This window comes from Salmo salar, chromosome ssa19 (assembly GCF_905237065.1).
Source record: "Salmo salar chromosome ssa19, Ssal_v3.1, whole genome shotgun sequence".
In the NCBI taxonomy this organism is placed as follows: Eukaryota; Metazoa; Chordata; class Actinopteri; order Salmoniformes; family Salmonidae; genus Salmo; species Salmo salar.
In genome coordinates, this window is record NC_059460.1 from 23,528,325 (window position 1) to 23,553,505 (window position 25,181).

Sequence of the window (25,181 nt, forward strand, 5' to 3'; positions counted from 1 at the left end):
TGAGTTGATTTGACTCCTGGCTCAGAGCTTGGACAGTGTCTTATCATCCTAAAACCTACTCTGGGATTTTTTCTGTGTCTTAAATCAGATTTTAACAGGATTCCTAGGACCTTTCCTGAGATGCTTTGTGGATATGGGCCATGGTCTGGGCTGAGAGAGTATGTCCACGAATCAGAAATAGGACTGGGAACATGTCAATAAGCACATCGGTCTTCTTTGGCGGTACCATTGGGCCAGTAACCGGAAGGTTGTTGGATTGAATCCCCAAGCTGACAAGGTAAAAATCTGTCGTTCTGCCCCTGAGCAAGGCAGTTAACCCACTGTTCCCCTGGCGCTGAAGACGTGGATGTCGATTAAGGCAGCCAACCGCACCTGGCTGATTTAGAGGGGTTGGGTTAAATGCGGATGACACATTTCAGTTGAACACAATCAGTTGGACAACTGACTAGGTATCCCCCTTTCCAATGGGCCATCGTCAAAATGGGGACGGATGGTACAGGTAGCTGCCAAAATAAAGGAAACACCAACATAAAAAGTGTCCTAATACGGCATTGGGCCACCACGAGCCAGAACAGCTTCATTACACCTTGGAATAGATTCTAAAAGCGTAGTCTGGAAGAGATTGCGTCATTTGGCGTTTTGTTGATGGTGTATGAAAAGAAACGGGCGCCGTCTCAGGCGCCGCTCCAGAATCTCCTATAAGTGTTCAATTGGGTTGAGATCTGGGGACAGACACACCCTTTAAACCCCCTATGCTCCTTTGAGACCCCTCTTTCAAAGTCACTGTGATCTTGCCAAGGAATCAAAATAATGGGCAACAGGCCATTTTGTATACCTTATGGCTTAATTAACTCAGGAACCACGCCTGTGTAGAAGCACATGATTTTAATATACTTTGTATCCCTCATTTACTCAAGTGTTCCCTTTATTTTTGCATTTACTTGGATCTCTGTCACAGTGCCTAAATTACCCATGATACAGTCTGAAATGGAAGGATTTTCTGTCAACGGCAAGGAAAGAACAAAAACATTAATAAATAATACCATCCTACCTGTGCATCAAAGGGAACACGGTCAGCGGACAACGGGATAGAGTATATGTCAGTGAATGAGTATTTCAAATGATTTCATTATTCAAAGAATCTTATTATTTTACCTTTATTTAGCCCATGTATTTTTATTTATTTATTTATTTTATTTAACCTTTATTTAACTAGGCAAGTCAGTTAAGAAGAAATTCTTATTTACAATGACGGCCTAGGAACAGTGGGTTAACTGCCTTGTTCAGGGGAAGAACAACATATTTTTACCTTGTCAGCTCGGGGATTCGATCCAGCAACCTTTCGGTTACTGGCCCAATGCTCTAACCACTAGGCTACCTGACGCCCCATAGCTGCCTGTCATTTTAAATTAGCATTTGAAAATACTTTCAAGTACTAGGCTATTTATAGGAAACTATTTGGAAAATACTTTCAAATTCCAATAGAAGTTGTTGATTTGGGCCACATTATTTAAAAATAGACCGAAAATAAGTATTTAAATAACAAATAATAGTGTGTGTGTGTGTGTGTGTGTGTGTGTGTGTGTGTGCGCGCGTTGACAGGCAGCTATGTTTGAAGTATATCGAAGAGGCCAGCCAGGGGCCCTGGATCTTCCAACTGGGGTGCAACACGTCTGTCTCTCGGGGCAGACAGAGGCACCCTCTGGGATTCACTCTGGGGCAAGAGGCCCCAACACAGCGGAACTGACCCTGCAGTGCATCCCAAATAGTCACCTATTTCTTATATAGTGCACTACTTTTGACCAGGGCCCCTAGGGCACCCTATTCCCCATGATGTGCAATGCATATTGCTATGGTCAAAAGTATTGCACTTCATAGGGAATAGGGTGCAATTGGGGTCTCTGGTCAAGAGAAGGGCACCATGTAGGAAATAGGGCGCCATTTGGGATGCATGCATTACAGTGACAAAGGGCCATACAGGCAGTCACCCAACTAGAGCACCAACCAACAGATGAACGTGTACCAGGCCTGTGGATGAACAAGTGATACACGAACACTCACAGACACTCACTCCTAATGAAGTTCCCAGGGGGTTGGGGCTAATAGAAGTGTTGCTGTATTGTCATGGGTGGGTGAAGACTCGCTGAAATAGCGGAGCCTTGGAGATGTGATAGCCTGGTGTGTGTCTGTGTGGTAAACTAATTGCTCTATAGGTTGACAGTGGGAATATCAGTAACTGTAAGCGACGCTCCCGGAGCCCCTAGCCAGCGCTACCTTGAAAACAGGCTAATTGACTGTGTGCTTAAGACACAGACACAGTCTGAGCTGGAGCTACACCAGCCTCGACAGCAGCTACTTTAGAAAATAACACATAGCTCAACAAAGGCAATAGGAGGTCGCGGAGACAAAATACATATAGATGAAACAAAGCTATAGACAGTGGTTGCAGCCTTAACGGCAATCTATTCCCTCCACAGAGCACTAGATATCACCAAGGCCCATATGGCTCTGGTCAAAAGTTATGCACTATTTAGGGAATAGGTTTCCCATTTGGGACCCATACAGTGAATGGGGCATCAATAGATCAGGACCTCAGCACTGCAGCACACGACTACAATCTGGTGTTAAATGGTTCTAGTAATTACACTAGTATACGTTTCAGCCTCACGATCCTGTGAAATTACAATTGCATGAATCTGGCATGCGTCATACTTAATTATAATGAGGCCAGGGAGATGTACTGTAGTGTGTGGTACCCACCTCCCTCTGTGTTAGCTTCTGCTTGTCTATCTGCTTGACCTTGGGGCTGTTAGCCAGCAGGTGGCGTAGTTTCACATAGCTCTTCCAAAGCTTCTGGTACCTGGGGGGGCAGAAGTCAAGCTGAGGCTCAGAACAACACATCAATATTTCAACAGCACTGACCATTATTAAACATAATTTAACAGTAGCCTCCAGACATTACTCCATTAGTCTGCTCTGTGTGTGTGTGTTGTGGACTGGGATGGCTCTTCTGTAGGTCTCAGACCAGAGAGGCCGGTGAGGCCGCCTTCACCCACCCAGGCAGTAGAGATAAAACAGTTTATAAGCGCTGGTTGGTTGTTGTAAGACTAGTTCACTCACTATTCACTCTTCTGTAAAGTGCTGCAGTTACGTGTGTGTGGCAAGAGAAGGGAAGTCTCTCCACATGCCACAATAACAATCTATTATATTAGGTTTTGGTCTTAATTTGCTTTTGAAAAGGACACTGTTGTGGGATAGGTGATAATGATGGACCATTGAAAAACCTCCTCAGATGGACTGACTCTAGTAATGAGACTGAGGGAGACTAACTGTGACTCTGGCCATCTCTGACCGCTTCTCTCCATTAAGGCTCTTTCCTCATTTATAGTTATTCAATTATATGAGTAGCGGCCGGCTGAACAGGAAGAGAGAGAAACATGCGGTAGAGAGGACTGGAGATGAGGGGAATTATAATTAGGGAGTTTTAATACGGCGACTTCATTACTGAACGGTGTAGAGGCAAAGACGGCTTTACCGCCTTGATTACAGGCTCACCACCGGCCTAACGGCGTGTGTTTGTACGGTCGGCAGCCAGGGGCCGCGGCAGAGAAGAGGAGGGCAGGGTCAAGCTCAGCCTGCGAGGCCTCCCTCCCCAACCCACTCACATGACCTTTCAGAAGATCCACTCTGTGCTCTCAAGGTGCCACAGGCTGGTGTGTGTGTCTGCCACAAACTCTCTCATTAACATATGCTGCATGCCTGCCGTCGCTCTCTCTTTTACACTCGTTCCCCACCTTCTGCTTCTAACTCCTCTTTCGCTCTCTTTTTCCTTTCACTCCCTCTCCCTCCATCTCTCCCTCCCTCTGTGGCCCTCTATAGAGATACTGTGGTTAGAACGACCCTAAACATTATTTTCTAAGGCAAGGAAACAGGAAGGGACAGCTTAACATATGCAGCCGTGTCCTCGCTCTTCCTCTCTCCCCCACTCACTCTCCTCTCTGTGGCATTGCCATCAATGCAATTAAAGCCAACTGTCGTTAATGATGTCCCCAGCTGCCCATAAATTTGTCGTTAGCGGCTTCGAGGTTTGCGGGGAGTGTGCGCACGCGTGTGACCGCAGCAAGAGAGCACAGAGACAGACTGAAGGTCGGACATCCCTAACATTATGAAAAGGTGACTAACATCACTCAAATGACACAGACCTGAGCAGAAACACAATACTGGCAGGGATTCATAATGAGAAGATCTCTCCTGTTTACCTATAAAGCCTTCTATCCCTCATCATCGGCATCTATTCCCTTCATAGTGCACTACTGTGGACCAGGGCACAAGTCAAAAGTAGTGCACTATAAAGTGAATAGGGTGCCATTTGGGATGGGCCCCTAATCTCCTTAAAGTATCTGACAGGAACCCTGTCACAGGATACAGATAAGAGACACAGACAACAAAGAGAAACTAGTCGAAGAGTTTCACTTTTGATTGGCGCTTTGTTTTGGTTGTTATTGTTGCTTTCTCTACACTTCGGAGACGATAGCAGAGGATAATTTAATATACAGTAAGCTTTTGGTAATTATGCACATGCACAGTACAGTATTGCCTCTACTCCTGTGTGTGTGTGTGTGTCATTACTATTCACGAGACAAACCGTGCCGTTCCCACGGCGACAGCGCCTGGCGGAACCTTAGGACCCCGTGACGACGCATGTGAAAATGTCACGCCGATCTTTCTCTCCCACTCGCTCTCCGACATTCCCCCTCTCTCTCTCTCAACACAGAAGAGTGCCACCATCAACCGTCCTGTGAGAGATGCTTTGAATAAGCAGTGTGGGGAACAGGGGAGAAGGGAGGGAAAGGAGTGTGTCTTGAGGGAGGGGGAGTATACTGTAGTGTTTGTGGGCGGGGAGGATCAGAGGCAGGGGGGAGTGTAGTATAGGTCCTGGGTGGTTGGCGAGTTACGGGGAGGGGGGGGGGGGTCTCTGGCGTAGCTGAGTTGGGCAGTAGGAAGAGACCCTGGGTGGTGAGGGGGTGGGGTTGGGGTTTGCGGGTTACAGGGAGGATCTTACTGGGGGTCCCCAGCGTAGCTGAGCTGGGCAGGCCGGATCCCAAAGTGGACAATGATGGGGAAGGTGATGACCTCTGGATTGAACTGCTCTCTGTCCAGCTGGTCAATACGCACAGAGCTAGGCTTCTGAAACAACAACAACAAAGACTATGAGACCAGGGAACATATTGATAAAGTGTCTCAGAGTAATGATCTAAGATCTGTCCATACAAATCGTATTTATTACGGTTTAAAAAGCTAAACTGATCCTACATCAGCACTCCTACTCGGAGACGCTTGACACACATATAGACTCAGATCCTATCAGACTTTGGTAAGTACATTGTTGTGTTATGTTACAAAAAGAGCATGTGAATTCATGGAAATGTGCACTCAAAAGTGCAAACCCTGCCAATCCAGCACTCTATCAATCACAGGCACACACCCTATGGACCCTGTTGCACTTTATGGAATAGGGTGCCATTTTGAATACAGTCCATGAAAGTGCTCTTATCCTCTCTCACCATGCCAGGGTTGGTGACGATCATGCCCTTGCACTCCTCTGCGTACTTCTGCCACTTCAGTTCCTCCCACTGCAGCATGTCAGCTATCTCCTCCTCAGGGACCAGAGGCTTGGAGCTCCGCAGGAGGTAGAGGAGCACCTGGTGCATGGAGAGCACCTCCTTACCACCGTCTGACAGGGAGGGACAAACACAGAGATCATGATATACACAGACAAACACACATTCAGAAACACATACACACAGAGAAACAAGACCGACAGACCGAGACAGACAGAAACACAAAGAACATACAATGAGACACACACACAAGGTCAAATACACAGTCAGGTTTAGACACTCATGCAAAATTGATTGATCTCCATTTACAAAATGTTCGCATGGACAGATACACGGAAAATCCATAGATCTGAATCTCAACGCATTAAGAGGACAACTCATGTGTACACACACACTCATGCACACAAAGTAGATACAACAGCATGCAGTACCAACATTCTCCAGCAGAGAGAGAGAGAGAGATTTCTGAAGAAGGGACAGTCTCACCAGGTAAGAAGCGGACAAAGCGAGGCATGAAGTGAAACTTCTGACATCCAGGAGATTGGTTGTCCCACTCTGGACCTGCGTGGGGAAACAACAAAGATACTGAAAATAAGATGAACCGTTTACACCTTCAGTCTCAAAATCTAATTTTATTGGTCGTATACACATTTTGCAGATGTTATCGCAGGTGCATCGAAATGATTATGTTTCAAGCTCCAACAGTACAGTACACCTAACAACACACACAAATCCCCAAAATAGAAATAAAGAAATATACGAACAAGCAGTGTCAGAGTCCGGAATATACACTATCGGTCAAAAGTTTTAGAACAAGGTTTTTTTCTTTATAGAATTATAGTGGAATTATAATATCTTTTTTTTTTAAATATCTTTTGTAGAATTATAGTGGAGACATTAAAACTATGAAAGAACACATATGGAATCATGTAGTAACCAAAAAACTGTTAAACAAATCAAAATACATTTTAGATTCTTCAAAGTAGCCACCCTTTGCCTTGATGATAGCTTTGCACACTCTTGGCATTCTCTCAACCAGCTTCATCTGGAGCACTTGTTGGCTGCTTTTCCTCCACTCTGCGGTCTGACTTATCACAAACCATCTCAATTTGGTTGAGGTTGGGGGATTGTGAAGGCCAGGTCATCTGACGCAGCACTCCATCACACTCCTTCTTGGTCAAATAGCTCTTACACAGCCTGGAGGTGTGTTGGGTCATTGTCCAGTTGAAAAGCAAATGATAGTCCCACTAAGCGCAAACCAGATGGGACGGCGTATCACTGCAGAATGTTGTTGGAGCCATGCTGGTTAAGTGTGCCTTGAATTCTAAATAAATCTCAGACAGTGTCACCAGTAATACACAGATCATCCATTCACCCATACCGCATCTCACAAAGACACGGCGGTTGGAACCACAAATCTCCAATTTGGACTCCAGACCGAAGGACAAATTTCCACCGGTCTAATGTCCATTGCTTGTGTTTCTTGGCCCAAGCAAGTCTCTTCTTATTGGTGTTCTTTAGTAGTGGTTTCTTTGCAGCAATTCGACCATGAAGGCCTGATTCACACAGTCTCATCAGAACAGCTGATGTTGAGATGTGTCTGTTACTTTAACTCTGAAGCATTTATTTGGGCTGCAATTTCCGAGGCTGGTAACTAATGAACTTATCCTCTGAAGCAGAGGTAATTCTGGGTCTTCCATTTCTGTGGCGGTCCTCATAAGAGCCAGTTTCATCATATCGCTTGATGGTTTTTGCGACTGAAATGTTTCTTATTGACTGACCGTCATGTCTTAAAGTAGTGATGCACTGTAGTTTCTCTTTACTTATTTGAGCTGTCCTTGCCATAATATGGACTTGGTATTTTACCAAATAGGGCTACCTTCTGTTTAACCCCCCAACCTTGTCAAAACACAACTGATTGGCTCAAATGCATTGAGGAAATACATTTCACAAAATAACTTTTAACAAGGCACACTTGTTAATTGAAATGCATTCCAGTAGACTACCTCATGAAGCTGGTTGAGAGAATGCCAAGAGTCATCAAGGCAAAGGGTGGCTATTCGAAGAAACTCAAATATAAAATATTTGTTTAACACTTTTTTGGGTACTACATGATTCCATGTGTTATTTCATAGTTTTGATGTCTTCACAATTATTCTACAATGTAGAAAATAGTAAAAATAAAGAAAAATTCTTCAATGAGTAGGTGTTCTAAAACTTTTGACAAGTAGTGTATATACACACAAAAGTACGTGGACACCACCCTTTGGCTATTTCAGCCACACCCATTGCTGACAGGTGTATAAAAATCGAGCACACCGCCATGCAATCTCCATAGACAAACGTTGGCAGGAGAATGGCCATACTGAAGAGCTCAGTGACTTAACGTGGCACCAACATAGGATTGCCACCTACCCAAAAAGTCTGTCTGTCAAATTTCTGCCCTGCTAGATCTGCCCTGGTCAATTGTAAGTGCTGTATTTGTGAAGTGGAAATGTCTAGGAGCAAACATGGCTAAGCCGTAAAGTGGTAGGCCACACAAGCTCACAGAACGGGATCACCGAGTGCTGAAATGCGTAAAAATAACCTGTCCTCGGTTGCAACACACACTACCAAGTTTCAAACTGCCTCTGGAAGCAATATATACACACTCCCATTCAAAAGTTTGGGGTCACTTAGAAATGTCCTTGTTTTTGAAAGAAATGCAAATTTTTTGTGCATTAAAATAGCATTAAATTGATCAGAAATACAGTGTAGACATTGTTAATGTTGCAAATGACTATTGTAGCTGGAAACAGCAGATTGTATATGGAATATCTACATAGGTGTACAGAGGCCCATTATCAGCAACCATCACTCCTGTGTTCCAATGGCATGTTGTGTTAGCTAATCCAAGTTTATCATTTTAAAAAGGCTAATTGATCATTAGAAAACCATTTTGCAATTATGTTAGCACAGCTGAAAACTGTTCTGATTAAAAAAGCAATAAAACTGGCCTTCTTTAGACTAGTTGAGTATCTGGAGCATCAGCATTTGTGGGTTCGATTATAAGCTCAAAATGGCCAGAAACAAAGAACTTTCTTCTGAAACTCGTCAGTCTATTCTTGTTCTGAGAAATGAAGGCTATTCCTTGTGAGAAAATGCCAAGAAACTGAAGATCTGGTACAACGCTGTGTACTACTCCCTTCACAGAACAGCGCAAACTGGCTCTAACCAGAATAGAAAGAGTGGGAGGCCACGGTGCACAACTGAGCATGAGGACAAGTACATTAGTGTCTTGTTTGAGAAACAGATGCCTCACAAGTCCTCAACTGGCAGCTTCATTAAATAGTACACGCAAAACACCAGTCTCAATGTCAACAGTCAAGAGGCGACTCCGGGATGCTGGCCTTCTAGGCAGAGTTCCTCTGTGTTATTTTGCCCATCTTAATCTTTTCTTTTTATTGGCCAGTCTGAGATATGGCTTTTTCTTTGCAACTCTGCCCAGAAAACCAGCATCCCGCAGTCGCCCCTTCACTGTTGACGTTGAGACTGGTGTTTTGCGGGTTCTATTTAATGAAGCTGCCAGTTGAGGACTGCAGGAATGTCCACCAGAGGTCTTGCCAGAGAATTGAATGTTCCTCTCTCTACCATAAGCTGCCTTATATTTTTGGTCAGTATGTATTTTTGGTCAGTATGTATGTATGTATGTATGTATGTATGTATGTATGTATGTATGTATGTATGTATGTATGTATGTATGTATGTATATGTGTGTGTATCAACAGAATGGACAGTATATGAAAGATGTGTACAGCAGTAGTGATTTCAGATGAGCCTTGATATATATATATATATATATATATATATATATATATATATATATACACTATTTAACAGTCTGATGGCCTCTTGGTCCCAGATTTGATGCACCTGTACTAGAAGGCGGAAACAGGTGGTAGCGGGCAAACAATGAGGCCGTGGCAAACAATGACTGAGTTGGAGAAGTGTGTGGCCAAGCAGTCATGGGTGAACAGGGAGTGCAGGTGCCTATCCCCTAGTGCCTAGTTGTAGGTAGCAGGGGCTGGGGGATAGGAGGTAATGGGTAGGAGCTAGTAGGTAGTATGGTGTGTTGTTCACCTGTGAGGTTCCAGTCATAGAGCTCCAGTATATCCTGGAATAGGTAGGAAGAGAACAACTCCAGTCCTTTCACACAGTAGTTCTGAACATGGAAATAGGAAAACAAAGGGTTAACACACACACACACACACACACACACACACACACACACACACACACACACACACACACACACACACACACACACACACACACACACACACACACACACACACACACACACACACACACAAGCATCTTAATGCTGATATATGTAACTTGATAGTCAAATCTAGTTCCCTAATCTTTGGCTTCCAACGCTTCCTTATCAGCCCATTCAGCTGGTGTAGGTTAAAAACAACCTCTACCTCTTTCCGGCCTTGGGTGAGAAGACTGGGGGGGGGCCTAACCAGAAGAACAACAACCTTTTAACTCCAATTACAGAGGAGAAAGCAATAGCGAAAGACCCCAAAGAATTTGAAAACAAATCCAATGTTGATACTATTGGGTGAAATACCAGTGTGCCATCACAGAAGCAAGATTTGTGATCTGTTGCCACAAGAAAAGGGCAAACAGTGAAAAACAAACCCCAAGTTTATATTTATTTTCCCTGTTGTACTTTAACCAGTGGTGTAAGTAAAAATACAATAGAAGTACTACTTAAGTTGTTTTTTGGGGAATCTGTACTTTACTATTTATATTTTTGACAACTTTTACTTTACTATATTCCTAAAGAAAATAATGTACTTATTAATCCATACATTTTCCCTGACACTCAAAAGTACTCGTTACAATTTGAATGCTTAGCAGTACAGGAAAATGGTTGAGAGAACGTCCCTGGTCATCCCTACTGCCTCTGATCTGGCAGACTCACTAAACACAAACGCTTAGTTTGTAAATTATGTCTGAGTGTTGGAGTGTGCCCCTGGCTGTCAAAAAGAAATAAAAAATAACAATAATAATGAAATCGTGCCATCTTGTTTGCTTAATATAAGGAATTTCATGTATAGCATTTACTTTTACTCAAGTATGAGTGCTGAGTACTTTTTCCACCACTGTAGTTAAGTACATTTAAAACCAGATACTTTTACTCAAGTAGTATTTTACTGGGATACCTTCACTTTTACTTTAGTCATTTTCTATTAAGGTATCTTTACTTTTACTCAAATTTTCCACCTCTGACTAACTATTTGCACATCGTTACAATACTGTACAATACTATACTATTCCTTTGAAACTTTTGTGAGTGTAATGTTTACTGTGAATTTATTTATTGTTTAGGTCACTTTTGTTTATTATCTATTTCACTTTCTTTGGCAAACATATGTTTCCCATACCAATAAAGCCCTTTGAATTGAGAGGGAAGAGAGAGAGAAAGAGGGGCTTTACTGACCTCTGGTGTCATCTCTTCAATAAAGTGAATGGTGTAATCTATGTTGAAACGAATCACTCTGCACAATGGAATCTGGGATGATGAAAGAGAAGAGGGGGGGGGGTAGAGAGGGAAGAAGAGAGTAGAAGAACACTCATTACCATGATGTTAGACAGAGGTTAGAGCTTTTCAAGAAAACTCATTAAATCCTCATCTCCATAAGCAGCGGCTGCAGCCCAAAAACACACACACACACACACACACACACACACACACACACACACACACACACACACACACACACACACACACACACACACACACACACACACACACACACACAGAACACAAACAACCCACACGCGGTATCTCTTTACACACGGCTTTTGAACATTAAGTGACTCCAGTCTCTTTAAGGAGATAAGCCTGCTCTTCCATGTTTAATCTCCCAGTTACATGCTCTTTGTTGTCTGAACGGGAGTCCATTTTGGAGGATTAACCTGGCCCACCGTATATCATGCAGCGGTGCCACCCCTCTAGCTAACTAGCAGGGGCTAATATCGCTGCGTTCTGGAGTCTCTAATCCCCAGACCTTCTGTAATGCAAGGTTTTTCAAGGGATTGTTTAAATTATCCCGTGGTAATCTGCGTTTAATTCTCGCCAAATTCTTTTCAAATTGGAATTATTGACCGAATACGTGCATTTCGTGACATTATTCAAACCTACACAAATATTCAAACACACACAACTCTCTCAATCACTGCCTTATTCAGCTAGGCCTTGCCTTCCATCGATTTGCCATCCTTTTGGGACAAGAATGTATATGAAAGAACCTAATAAAGTTCAACTTGGCTTGCCTTTCAAGCCTCCCCTGAAACTCTCTGAAGGCGCGCCTCATTTTTGAAAACCTCTGCTAAAGAGGGATCCTCTGTCGATACGTATGAGGCCTTTAAAGTCCCAACTGCTGTTATATTTGACAGTTACTGATGGGCCTTTAAAAGTAGAGAGGGAGGGAGTGGACTTAAAACCCAAGGTCGCCATCAGCAGTGTAGCTGAAAAGGAACGTAGAGTGCTTCCCAAATGGTACCCTGACCAGGGTCCATAGGGTGCCATTTGGGAAACAGCCTAATTTTGTCTGAGGTTGACTCTGGAACAAAGGAGACGACCAACGCAAAAGGCAGATTTTAAGTTGCTGGGTTTTTTTTAAGCTGGCCGCTGGCTCTGAATTATTAATGGGTGCTTTGCTTTATAAACCTGCCTGTAGGGACGGACAGAATATTGATATTAGGCAGCACACACAGGCAACTGACGTGGCACAGGTTGTCCCATCGGAGGACACGAGGGAGGATGGAAAGGGAACAGAAGAGCTATGTGTTGAGTTATGCATATACTTTAAAAAAACAGGCCTAGTTAAATAAAGGTTAAATAATTTTAAAAATAATAATAATCGAGAGAGATCAGAGGGAGTGGAGAGTATGATGGCAGGATGGATCCATTGCATGGTGCTTACGTTAGTGAGAGGCATGTGGGAGAAGAGGGAGAAGCCTTCGAACAGGTACTCATGGTCATCGTACTCGATAACCGTAGGCCTGTCCGTCTGGGAACAAAACACACACACCAGAAATGTCAGAATGAAGTCTGATGTAACTTTAAGAGAAATCCTATGGTTATGGTTTTTGGGTCCATCTACAGTGGTTCCTCCTTTAAAACCTGTTTGGGATAGGGGGCAGTATTTTCACGGCCGGATAAAAAACGTACCCGATTTAATCTGGTTACTACTCCTGCCCAGAAACTAGAATATGCATATAATTAGTAGATTTGGATAGAAAACACTCTAAAGTTTCTAAAACTGTTTTAATGGTGTCTGTGAGTATAACAGAACTCATATGGCAGGCCAAAGCCTGAGAAGATTACATACAGGAAGTGCCCTGTCTGACAATTTGTTCTCCTTCTAGGGCATCTCTATCAAAAATACAGCATCTCTGCTGTAACGTGACATTTTCTAAGGCTTCCATTGGCTCTCAGAAGGCGCCAGAAAGCAGAATGACGTCTCTGCAGTCTCTGGGCGAAAAAAAGCAGGAGTTTTTGTAAGTGGTCAGGCAGGGAACAATGACAATGGAGTGCGCGTGGACGAGACGACTCCATGTTTTTCTTTCAGTCTATGAATGAATATAACGTCGCCCGGTTGGAATATTATCGCTATTTTACGAGAAAAATAGCATAAAATTTGATTTTAAACAGCGTTTGACATGCTTCGAAGTACGGTAATGGAATATTTTGACATTCTTTGTCACGAAATGCACCCGCGCATCACCCTTCGGATACTGACATGAACGCACGAACAAAACGGAGCTATTTGGATATAACTATGGATTATTTCGAACCAAAACAACATTTGTTGTTGAAGTAGAAGTCCTGGGAGTGCATTCTGACGAAGAACAGCAAAGGTAATCCAATTTTTCTTATAGTAAATCTGAGTTTGGTTAGGGCCAAACTTGGTGGGTGTCAAATTAGCTAGCCGTGATGGCCGGGCTATGTACTCAGAATATTGCAAAATGTGCTTTCACCGAAAAGCTATTTTAAAATCTGACACCGCGATTGCATAAAGGAGTTCTGTATCTATAATTCTTAAAATAATTGTTATGTTTTTTGTGAACGTTTATCGTGAGTAATTTAGTAAATTCACCGGAAGTTTGCGGTGGGTATGCTAGTTCTGAACATCACATGCTAATGTAAAAAACTGGTTTTTGATATAAATATGAACTTGATTGAACAAAACATGCATGTATTGTGTAACATAATGTCCTAGGAGTGTCATCTGATGAAGATCATCAAAGGTTAGTGCTGCATTTAGCTGTGGTTTTGGTTTTTGTGACATATATGCTTGCTTTGAAAATGGCTGTGTGATTTATTTTTGGCAGGGTACTCTCCTGACATAATCTAATGTTTTGCTTTCACTGTAAAGCCTTTTTGAAATCGGACAATGTGGTTAGATAAAGGAGAGTCTTGTCTTTAAAATGGTGTAAAATAGTCATACGTTTGAGAAATGTACGTTTTTTGAGGCATTTTTGAGGTATTTGTATTTCGCGCCACGCTATACCATTGGATATTGGTGAGGGGTTCCGCTAGCGGAACATCTGTCCCTAACAGGTTAAAAGTTTTACGTTAATGCCAGTTAGCGCTAGTTTGACCACCAGAGGGCAAGTTGGAGAAGCATTTGATATTCTCCCATACTGGCATTACTAGAAAATTTAAAAAATGTTTGTAGTAACATAGTACATGGGATTGATTTTAAGAAATGTAGCTTAATTTGATTAATATTATGGTGTTTCTATGCCGAGAAAATTGAAAAACGGAACCCTCAGGGTTTCCGTTAGGATGGCATGGAAAATATTGCGCTGAACAACGTGACAGTCGGGAGTAGGCTACAGCATAAGAGGATTGGAGGATTCTAAATTAATATCTAAGGGGGATAACATTTCCACACCTAATTGTAGTGTAACCAATACTCATTTCGCCTATGGTAGGACTACAGTGTATCTACAAATATTTTTTTCAATGACGTGACACTCTGCCAATAATTACATTTAGAGGATTGGAGGATTCTAAATTAATATCTATGGGGCATTTTCTGTTAGGATCTGTGAGAATATCTATGGGGCTTTTATATCATTCTAAATTAATTAATAATAATAATCACTTTTTTTTAAAAGTAATGATATTTTGGAGATTTAACCTAGAGAAAAAGGTAATTCTTGAACATGGGGTGAGACATTCTCACTAATTTGTAAATAAAGCCATTTATTTAAAATGATTTATTTCTGGAGAAACCTAACTTGATTATTTAGCAGACATCACCTGCTTATACTCAGTCAACACATATCTTAAGAATATTATGGAATATAATTGAACATTTTAGTTTCTCCATGCTTGTCTCAAAGCAGCGCGAAACGGTGTTGAAATAGACATCCACAGCAGGAAGGATATATATATAAAAATTAACGAAAGCACAAAGATGCTGATGAAGAAATACAGTACAGTACTATGCTTTTACATTTGGATAATAAAGCATTTAGAAGATATAAGCCACCTGCATTTCTTTATTAGGCTACTGTTCAGTCTGACAAGTAAACATAGCCTACAAGACATACTGTAGTAAACATGAGAAAGTGCCTAATTCCATACATAAGGCCATGTCCGGACTTTCGCGGTGACGTCAAGTACCTTCAATAATGGCTGTACTAGAGAATGTGGGCACGCGGGAGACCGGGGTTCAATTCCCCAACGGGGAGGAAGGAGTAGGCTGTCCTTGTAAATAAGAATTTGTTCTTAACTGATTCCATGTGTGTTATTTCATAGTTGTGTTGCCTTCACTATTATTCTACAATGTAGAAAATAGTGAAAATAAAGAAAAATCCTGGAATGAGTAGATGTGTCCAAACTTTTGATTGGTACTTGCTTATTAATTTGATTAATATTATGGTGTTTCTATTCCAAGAAAAATTTAAAACACTCTGGGTTTCCGTTAGGATGGAACAAAAAAATATGGCGCCATACAACGTCACGGGTGGCTGTACAGTACTGGGCATTTAGCTAAAGAATCCCAATGTCATGCGGACACGCGGGAGACTGGGGTTCAATTCCCCGACAAGGGAGGAAGGAGTAGGCTGTCGTTGTAAAAATGAATTTGTTCTTAACTGACTTGCCTAGTTAAATAAAGGTTACACTAAGAGCATAACCTTTCTGCACCCTAATTATTTAATTCTAGTCTAACCAATACCCAAACGGAGATTAAGTGAAATTAACATCTCATTGATTTATCAAGACCAGTCCCCATGCTTGTCTAAGAGCAGCGCAAAACGGTGGGTGCTAAAATAGTTGTAGGCTTTTGCTTCAAATCATATTGCTTCTAACATAAATATGCTCTTTAAATAAATAAGACCTACACCACTTTTAACAGCACATTACTCAACACTAGTGAGACTCATGTCACCTACGGTAGACCTACAGTATATCGAAAAATATGACGTGACTCTCCGCCAGTAATTACATATAGAGGATTGGAGGTTTCAAAATTAAAACCAAAAGCCTGGTTCTCCCGGTGGCGGCCGGCACCGGTATCGAACCTGCATCTGTAGCAACGCATTTTGCACTCCGACGCACCCATCCACAAATTATCAAAATACAGAGAGGTGTTGGTAAAGGTATATTGTCCTGTTAATTGCCCATAATGGGCTATTATAATACTGTTCATGGTGTCCAGGTCAGGATAAGCGAAACATTTCTTTATTAAAGACTATCAGAAAGAATGTTGGTACTTATTTATTTTGATCCAAAGCCATAAATGAGTGAGTCACTCAGCTTTATGTGCCATCAACTTGACAATATATAACGATATTTTGGAGGTTATTTCGTTTTCAGATTGTAATCTGAATAAAGGCCAAAATAATATTTGTAAAGGCCAAAACATTTATTTCTGTTTTTAGAGGGAGATAAACACTGGGCCAATTGTGCGCCAGCCATAAAGGCCAAAATATAGCCCTGCTAATAGCCATAATGCGCTGTACAACGTGACCATGTGTTTGAAAGAGTATTTTCCAGTAAGCAACAATTTCTTTTTCATTAGACAACTTTGTAACAATATTTCTGTAATTCACTGATATTTATTCCCATAGTAATTCGTTATGGAGCCATAACAAAAAAAAATGGCATTTTGATATTTTATTAATGAAAGCATAAAGATGCCATTATTAGTTACATTGTTTTAGTTTGAACGTGCAAACTGGCACTAAGAACAGAACAGCAGGAACGTTCCCCTTGTCAGCGCCATTATTAGTGCAATGCCCCTTAAATATACTGCTCAAACAAATAAAGGGAACACTAAAATAACACATCCTAGATCTGAATGAATGAAATAATCTTATGAAATACTTTTTTCTTTACATAGTTGAATGTGCTGACAACAAAATCACACAAAAATAATCAATGGAAATCCAATTTATCAACCCATGGAGGTCTGGATTTGGAGTCACACTCAAAATTAAAGTGGAAAACCACACTACAGGCTGATCCAACTTTGATGTAATGTCCTTAAAACAAGTCAAAATGAGGCTCAGTAGTGTGCGTGCCTCCACGTGCCTGTATGACCTCCCTACAACGCCTGGGCATGCTCCTGATGAGGTGGCGGATGGTCTCCTGAGGGATCTCCTCCCAGACCTGGACTAAAGCATCCGCCAACTCCTGGACAGTCTGTGGTGCAACGTGGCGTTGGTGGATGGAGCAAGACATGGTGTCCCAGATGTGCTCAATTGGATTCAGGTCTGGGGAACGGGCGGGCCAGTCCATAACATCAATGCCTTCCTCTTGCAGGAACTGCTGACACACTCCAGCCACATGAGGTCTAGCATTGTCTTGCATTAGGAGGAACCCAGGGCCAACCGCACCAGCATATGGTCTCACAAGGGGTCTGAGGATCTCATCTCGGTACCTAATGGCAGTCAGGCTACCTCTGGCGAGCACATGGAGGGCTGTGCGGCCCCCCAAAGAAATGCCACCCCACACCATGACTGACCCACCGCCAAACCGGTCATGCTGGAGGATGTTGCAGGCAGCAGAACGTTCTCCACGGCGTCTCCAGACTCTGTCACGTCTGTCACATGTGCCCAGTGTGAACCTGCTTCATCTGTGAAGAGCACAGGGCGCCAGTGGCGAATTTGCCAATCTTGGTGTTCTCTGGCAAATGCCAAACGTCCTGCACGGTGTTGGGCTGTAAGCACAACCCCAACCTGTGGACGTCGGGCCCTCATTCCACCCTCATGGAGTCTGTTTCTGACCGTTTGAGCAGACACATGCACATTTGTGGCCTGCTGGAGGTCATTTTGCAGGGCTCTGGCAGTGCTCCTCCTGCTCCTCCTTGCAAAGGCGGAGGTAGCGGTCCTGCTGCTGGCTTGTTGCCCTCCTACGGCCTCCTCCACGTCTCCTAATGTACTGGCCTGTCTCCTGGTAGCGCCTCCATGCTCTGGACACTACGCTGACAGACACAGCAAACCTTCTTGCCACAGCTCGCATTGATGTGCCATCCTGGATGAGCTGCACTGCCTGAGCCACTTGTGTGGGTTGTAGACTCCGTCTCATGCTACCACTAGAGTGAAAGCACCGCCAGCATTCAAAAGTGACCAAAACATCAGCCAGGAAGCATAAGAACTGAGAAGTGGTCTGTGGTCACCACCTGCCAAACCACTCCTTTATTGGGGGTGTCTTGCTAATTGCCTATAATTTCCACCTGTTGTCTATTCCATTTGCACAACAGCATGTGAAATGTATTGTCAATCAGTGTTGCTTCCTAAGTGGACAGTTTGATTTCACAGAAGTGTGATTGACTTGGAGTTACATTGTGTTGTTTAAGTGTTCCCTTTATTTTTTTGAGCAGTGTATTTTGGAGATGATTTCATTTTAAAATAACGTACAATAAGCAATAAAAAGACCATTCTTGAACATGGGTTGAGACATTGTTACTAATTTATAAATAAAGCCAGTTTGTTATTTAAAATGATTTATTTCTGTTTTTAGAGGGAGAGAAACCAAAAACCTAGTCATCTCATGGGTCTCCCAGTCAAGGCCAGCATGGGTATTGAACCAGCATCTGTAGCAACACAGCTTGTACTGCTGTGCAGTGTCTTAGACCGTTGCGCCACTCAGGCGCTGTACAACATGCCTGGTCGGGAGTGGCCTACAGTACTACAGTAAGATGATTCTTTTTGCTAACAAAATAAAATAAAAACCTTAGTGTAACAACATTTTTTGTAAGTAATACTGAAGTTGTGCACAATTATCAGTTTCTACTTAGGTTTATACCCAAAAGCATAATCACTGCTCTAACTCCCCCTTGTGCTGGTCTGGAGCAATGAAGTGGTGACGCAGGGTACCGTACTAAACCACAAATTACCTCTAAGTACCGCGGCGTAAGCTCGCAACTTTTAAAGGAGGAACCACTATAGGGCATAAGGTTTGAGAGGGATCGAGATGGAGAGTGAGACAGATGTATTCATACCAGGAAGTTAGTAGGTGGAGACACAGTGATTCTGTAGTGGTAGAGCTTCCCAGAGTTGTTGTTCATCGGACGACATTCCTTCACCGACTGGAGAGCGAGAGAGAGAGTCTTTGTACTAATGTTTAATAGTCTGTAGAATATCTATCCCATAGTATTTTAGTGTGAATCAATGCAAGATATTTTAGAAGAGAGAGTAGAGTAGGTTGTGTGTGTGTGTTTACCTCCTCTCCAGGGTAGATGCTGTGTCGTATCCCTGTGCGTCTGGACTTGGCACTGCACTTACACAACGGCCCATCGTTCATCTGTACACACACACAGGACAGTCATAACCACTATGAACACTCCTCCAAACCGTAACAGGTGCTGAAGGGAATTGTGGCATGTGTGTAGTACACATAAACACAAGAGGTGATATTTTGACAGCACGCAAAAGATGTCACCAAAACAGAATGAATCACTTAAAATACACTTATTATAAAACACGTTTGCAATAAACCGATACAGGATTAAATTACGTGCATTCGTACATCTGCAATGTTTGTTTCCAACACCACATAATTTAAAATCATAGTTACCCGGTCATGGGCATTGTTTAAAAAGGTTTCAAATAAAATGCCATTACAAGTATTTTGGAAGAATATAGTCTCTTTCAACAATAACATTTGTTTTAGACTAAGATTCTTCAACTGGGTGTACAGGCTTTCATTCCAGCCTTGTATTTAAATCAGGTGTGGTACTGCGGGGCTTGAATGAAACCCTGCACAACCCTAGCTCTTCAGGACCAGAGTTGGAGAAGCAGGCTGTGATAGACCATGTTAGAGCAGGGCCTGTACTCATAAAACAGTAGGAGTAGTGATCTACGATCTGGTCCCTCTATGTACCCCTATTCATTATGATCTGAAAGGCATCCTGGACTATGAAACTAGATTTTTTTTAATGAACATTTTCTGATTAGTTTCTTTATTATAATTATTATTACTACTACAAGGGTCAATCTACCACATCACCTCAATTAATCAAAGACATTAATCAATTCATCAAGTGCAGGAGGTTCTGACCTGTCCTGGGTCGTTGTACCACAGCTCGTCATGCAGACGGTCTGGATGGGCCTTCTTCCTTTTGATCTCAGCGATTACGTCAAACACGTCAGAGTCAGAGCTGCTGGAGCAGGTACTGCCTCCCCCGTCAGACTCACAGTCTGACTCACTGCTGCTGTGACTGTGGCACTCCTCTGGAACAGACACACAACAACCAGGACACTGTCAGTGGCTAGTGCACAGAGAGAGGTCTCAACACAACCACCACAACACTCACTTTCAGTCACCTGTCTTCTCTAGTGTATGGTTTTCACACTTGTTTTCTAATACTAGTTGTTCCTGCAAAAACCAACACCTGGACATACGTAGATGCACTGCTGTGCACAGGGTTTCACCGAGAGGTCTGAACTCACAGCATAGACAGTAATTGCTACTGAAAACAGGTTGACAAGCCTGAACACTTGTGTCAATCTTAGTGCACTAAATGTTGTAGCTAATCACTCTCTCTTTTTAACTCTCCTAGTTGTCGGACAGGGCTGAAGTCATTCCTAATCACATTAAATCAATCTCAGACATGGCAAGGCAAGTTCTACACAGTTTATAAAGCAGGTTCGACAGTATTTCTTTACTTCAACACCAGACACGACTGTCATTTTCACATTCCACCGTTACATAACCAGTGTTAGAGTTGAAATACCTTTGGGGATACTATCTGATATCAATACAGTACCGGGCTCCTCATCTAGCTTGGTCTTGGGGGGGTCCCATTTGGGCCGGGCCGACTGAGCACGCTCCTGTCTCTTGACCAGCTCTTCCTCAAAGCGTTCGTACAGGTCCCTCAGCTTACTGGTCCCCACCACGGTAGAATCACCCTACAGCAACAAAACAGGGTCACACAGAGTTTCAAAAGGCAGTATGAGAAGTTTGAGCAATTGGTTGAAAGACAGTAGAAAGCTGTGGTGGTAAAAATCACTGACAGAGAATCACTGACAGATCAGAGCATTTGTAAATGCCTCAATGATTATCAGAGATATAAGTATTCATATGGTGTTGTATCCTCAGACATTTTACAAATACATTTCTGGTGCATACTGTAACAGGAAAATCTGAAATTTGGTTACATTGTCATACAGAATTAACCTGTTTGTGTCAAACTAACAAAGTCAGCAAAGAAAAGCCAGGATTAGCCTCCTACCACTTGATCCATGGGATCGCTGGAGTAATAGTTCTCAGCATGGGTACAGCGGATCCACGCAGGCTTCAGCAACTCGTCCTCCTCTCTCTCATCTCCCTCCCCTCTCTCCCTCTCGCCTCTCTCCCTCTCGCCTCTCTCCCTCTCGCCTCTCTCCCTCTCGCCTCTCTCCCTCTCGCCTCTCTCCCTCTCGCCTCTCTCCCTCTCGCCTCTCTCCATCTCGCCTCTCTCCCGGTCTCTGTCTCTATCTATGGAGACTTCAGGCTCTGTGTCTCGGCTCCTGACTGAGGTATAGCTGCGCTCTCTGTCTCTGCTCATCCCCGGTCCGTCGGACCTCCGGTCCCTCTCCTCCTCCCAGCGACCACGCTTCCTCTCTCTGCTGCCTGACCGACTGCAGGGAGAGACACACATAAATGGAGTGGGAAATGGTCACATTGAGAAACAAAGCAAGAGAGAGAGAGTAGAGAGAGAGAGACATCCATCTCTGCTCCTACTGTGTAAATAGTTACATTGTGTGCACATAATTGAAATCAAAGACGTGGGAAACAAGCTAAGTACTTTCCGGGTTCAGTATTATAACTAGGGGATCTATTCAATCCGTATCATGAAAGTTCAGCGTTACAGCATGATTGAAATTTAAAGGCAATGTTGCCACGTTTGCGGAGACTGCATTCAATCTTCAAAGTTGTATTTGTTGATGCATATGTATGCTCAATCCAAAATTATCCTAAAATGTATATTGTGCAACCCGTAACGCTTCAGCAATACAGATTGAATATAGCCCTAGGTGTAAATACATGCAAGCAGACACAGATTAGAGGTAAAATTAAATTATTAATAATAATAATTTAAAAAATAGTAAACGTGAGCATCCATTACCTTCTAGGTCTCTTCCTGTGTCGGTCAGGTGACTGAGACCTCCGACTGTCTCTGTGGCGATGCCTCTCCCTGAGAATACACATACCCGAGCACACACACAGACAGACACACACTTCTCTTAGAATGTACAACATACAGATACAGATCTGGTATTGAAAGCATTGCATCAAAGCAAACACAGTAACGCATAACATGAGAGTCCACTGAACACGAGTGTCTACTAAATCAGGGTTTCCCAACCAGCCACCCATGCACATTTTGGTTTTTGCCCTAGAACTACACAGCTGAAATCAAAAACCAAACGTGCACCCAGGGGGGCCCCAGGACCGTGTCTGAGAAACCCTGTGCTAAATGACCAAAATGTAAATGAGAACATTATACGTTGGGCATGGGACAGACACGTACCTGCTGCGTTCTCGACTCCGGTGACGGGTAGGAGGAGTCCTCCCACGCTGTTCGTACTCTGACCGATGTCTCCCTCCCTCCGGCCTGCGTCTGTCCGGACTCCTGCCTCGGTCCTTCCCTCTCTGGTTCATGGGGAAGTCCATCTTGTGTCTGTCGCCACCACCACCACGACTGCTGTAAGCATAGCCACCCTTCTGCTGCCTGTGGTCGTCATGGCGACCCCCTCTGCCTCTCTCCGGCGACCTCTGACCCCTGTCGTCCATTTGCTGTTGTTTCTCAGCCTTATACTGCTGCCCTCCTCCTCCATGAGGACCGTGCCTGAAGCCCCATGGTCTGGCTTGAAGGAGCTGGGACCCTGGTGGGAGCCGTAGTTCCCTGGGCTAAAGTTGGGCAGAGGAGGGAATGGAGGATGGGAGTAGTTCATGGAGTAGGGGGGTTGATGGTAGCTCATGGACTGTGGAGGCATGGTAGGAGGCATGCCGGGAGGGTGAGGGAAAGGTGGAGGGGGTACGGAGGGCATCATGTAGTGGTAAGCACTCTGAGCTGACGCTGGAGACCCAGATATGGAGCTTCCAGAGGTGTTGCCGGCGAGAGGAGGAGGGGGGAAGTTGGGGTGGCTCTGGGGGTTGGGGAAGGGCGGGCGTACAGGGCACTGGCTGAGGGGACTGGCCGTCATACCCCCCTGAGTGGGCACTGGAGGGGGGTAAGACATGTAGTCTGAATGTGCAGTGATGTAACCACCCCCACCACTGTTTCCTTGGCCACCATAGCTGTGAGAGGAGCTGTGCTGGGCCTGGGGGTCGTAGTGGTAGGGGGGCATTGGCGGCTGGGGAGGTGGGGGTACTAGGTTGGTGGGCCGGTAGTTTTGGTGGGAGCCATGTTGACCCCCATGTAGACCTGGGGGGGGCTCTTCCTCTGGGGCAGCCTCCACCTCCTCGACCCTGATGGAAGGACATACCTACAGGACAACAGGAACAACATGTTTAAATAATTACCAATGTGCACAGTGTCACCAGCTATGGTCCTGGGTGTTAGTGTGCTTCAGCATTAGCAAGCCAAACTAACACCCTGGACCAAAGTTAAGTGTCACCATGCACAGCATGATTACACAGCACAGACCATCTGAATCAACACTCGATTATCTGTGGACATAAACCACAGTCAAATATAATTGTGCTAACAAGTAACTGTACAAGTAACTGCATTGGATAGACGTCATTAGCTTAAGGTATGTGGTTAGTTATGTATTTCAAATGTTGTCCTGAGTCTAATGAATTAGCAATCAAGTCAGCCTGTACTGACACCATTGTACTGTGGCTAACGTTAGCTAAAAAGTAGCTAACTTGCTACAGTAAACGGTAAGTAACGTAGCTTGTTTAAGAAGTTAGCTATTATGTCCTTTCGGTTACAGTTGAACAACAAACGATGGCAAGCTAACAGCTAACTAGTTATACAAATAAGCAAAGAGGATGGATATCTAGCTAGCTAAGTTTACAGTGCACACATATTAGCAATTCATAATGACAATAGCTAAATGGGAGGCTAGCTAGCTAGCTAGCTAGCTAGTTGTATGTATTAAACATAAACTAGTAAGCTAGCTAACGTTTGCTAATTAGCTAGCTGAATCCAATGAAAGCCTTATAGAGAAGCTAGCTACGTTAGCTAAAATTACCTTCAGATTTGATAGCTTGCTAGCTACACGGAGCCTGATATCAAACAGAAGCGCATCAATAACTGAATGGCATGGAGTGCGATTGAAACGTATAACCTGTAGCTAGTCAAGGGAGATAAATAGAGAATTTGTTTTATTATACATAAACATTACTTCTATTCATGCACTTGTTGCAAATACCTTGTTGGTTGAATGGGTTTTGCTGAAAGGTTTTGCTGTGCGTGTAAGCATCTGTGTTTCCAGTCGGAATGCTAAAGAAGATGGACACGCATGACCCAAGGTAGACGGGTCATGGCTAGAAGGGAACCAGCTTTTGTCAAATGAACGTCAAAGTTGAAATATTTTGCATTTTACCTAACCCTTTTCATAACCTTAACCTAATTTTCCTAACCTTCTACGTTAATTCTCCCAACTTGCTGCGTAAATTGTCCTAATATGCTACGAAAAGACAAATCTGACTTTTATTTTACAAAAGCTGCATCCCTACTAGCCATGACCAAGGACACCCCTGGTGCCCAAATTGAAGACATATGTCGCGGAGCTGAGACTCGAGTGTCAGTCGTCCTGATGAGCCCTTAGTACCCAGATAGCTAGATTATGCTGGCTAACTGGCAACAGTCAACAGCAGCATGGGCAGAAATTATGTTCTTATATAAAAAAAAGTTACAATGATTGAGTGACTGGTTGACGCGAAATCTGCACCTGTGTGATTCTGCAAATTCAGGCACTTTGGCCCTGCAAGCTTTCAGAAATTAAACGTATTGAAACTCAATTTTAGCAGTATTATAATTGTCTTTGATTTGTCTAGAAACAATATCTGATAATGGCTGTGATCGTACTAATCAGGAATTTAAA

General features: G+C 43.3%; 1 protein-coding gene across 1 annotated transcript in view; it reads right to left on the minus strand.

The window, feature by feature from the left end:
- LOC106578591 (ribonuclease 3) overlaps positions 1 to 24,805 on the minus strand; it is a 151,556-nt gene extending 126,751 nt beyond the window's left edge. The window contains 16 exon segments of the mRNA XM_014157586.2: positions 2,761 to 2,860; positions 5,063 to 5,187; positions 5,565 to 5,734; positions 6,108 to 6,182; positions 9,741 to 9,822; positions 11,113 to 11,184; positions 12,602 to 12,688; positions 19,142 to 19,228; positions 19,363 to 19,443; positions 20,200 to 20,372; positions 20,909 to 21,050; positions 21,374 to 21,761; positions 22,250 to 22,318; positions 22,655 to 22,980; positions 22,983 to 23,612; positions 24,507 to 24,805. Of these exon segments, the coding sequence (XP_014013061.2) occupies positions 2,761 to 2,860; positions 5,063 to 5,187; positions 5,565 to 5,734; positions 6,108 to 6,182; positions 9,741 to 9,822; positions 11,113 to 11,184; positions 12,602 to 12,688; positions 19,142 to 19,228; positions 19,363 to 19,443; positions 20,200 to 20,372; positions 20,909 to 21,050; positions 21,374 to 21,761; positions 22,250 to 22,318; positions 22,655 to 22,980; positions 22,983 to 23,612; positions 24,507 to 24,557 (2,658 nt within the window). The 5' untranslated portion in view covers positions 24,558 to 24,805.
- Positions 24,806 to 25,181: the final 376 nt, after the last annotated feature.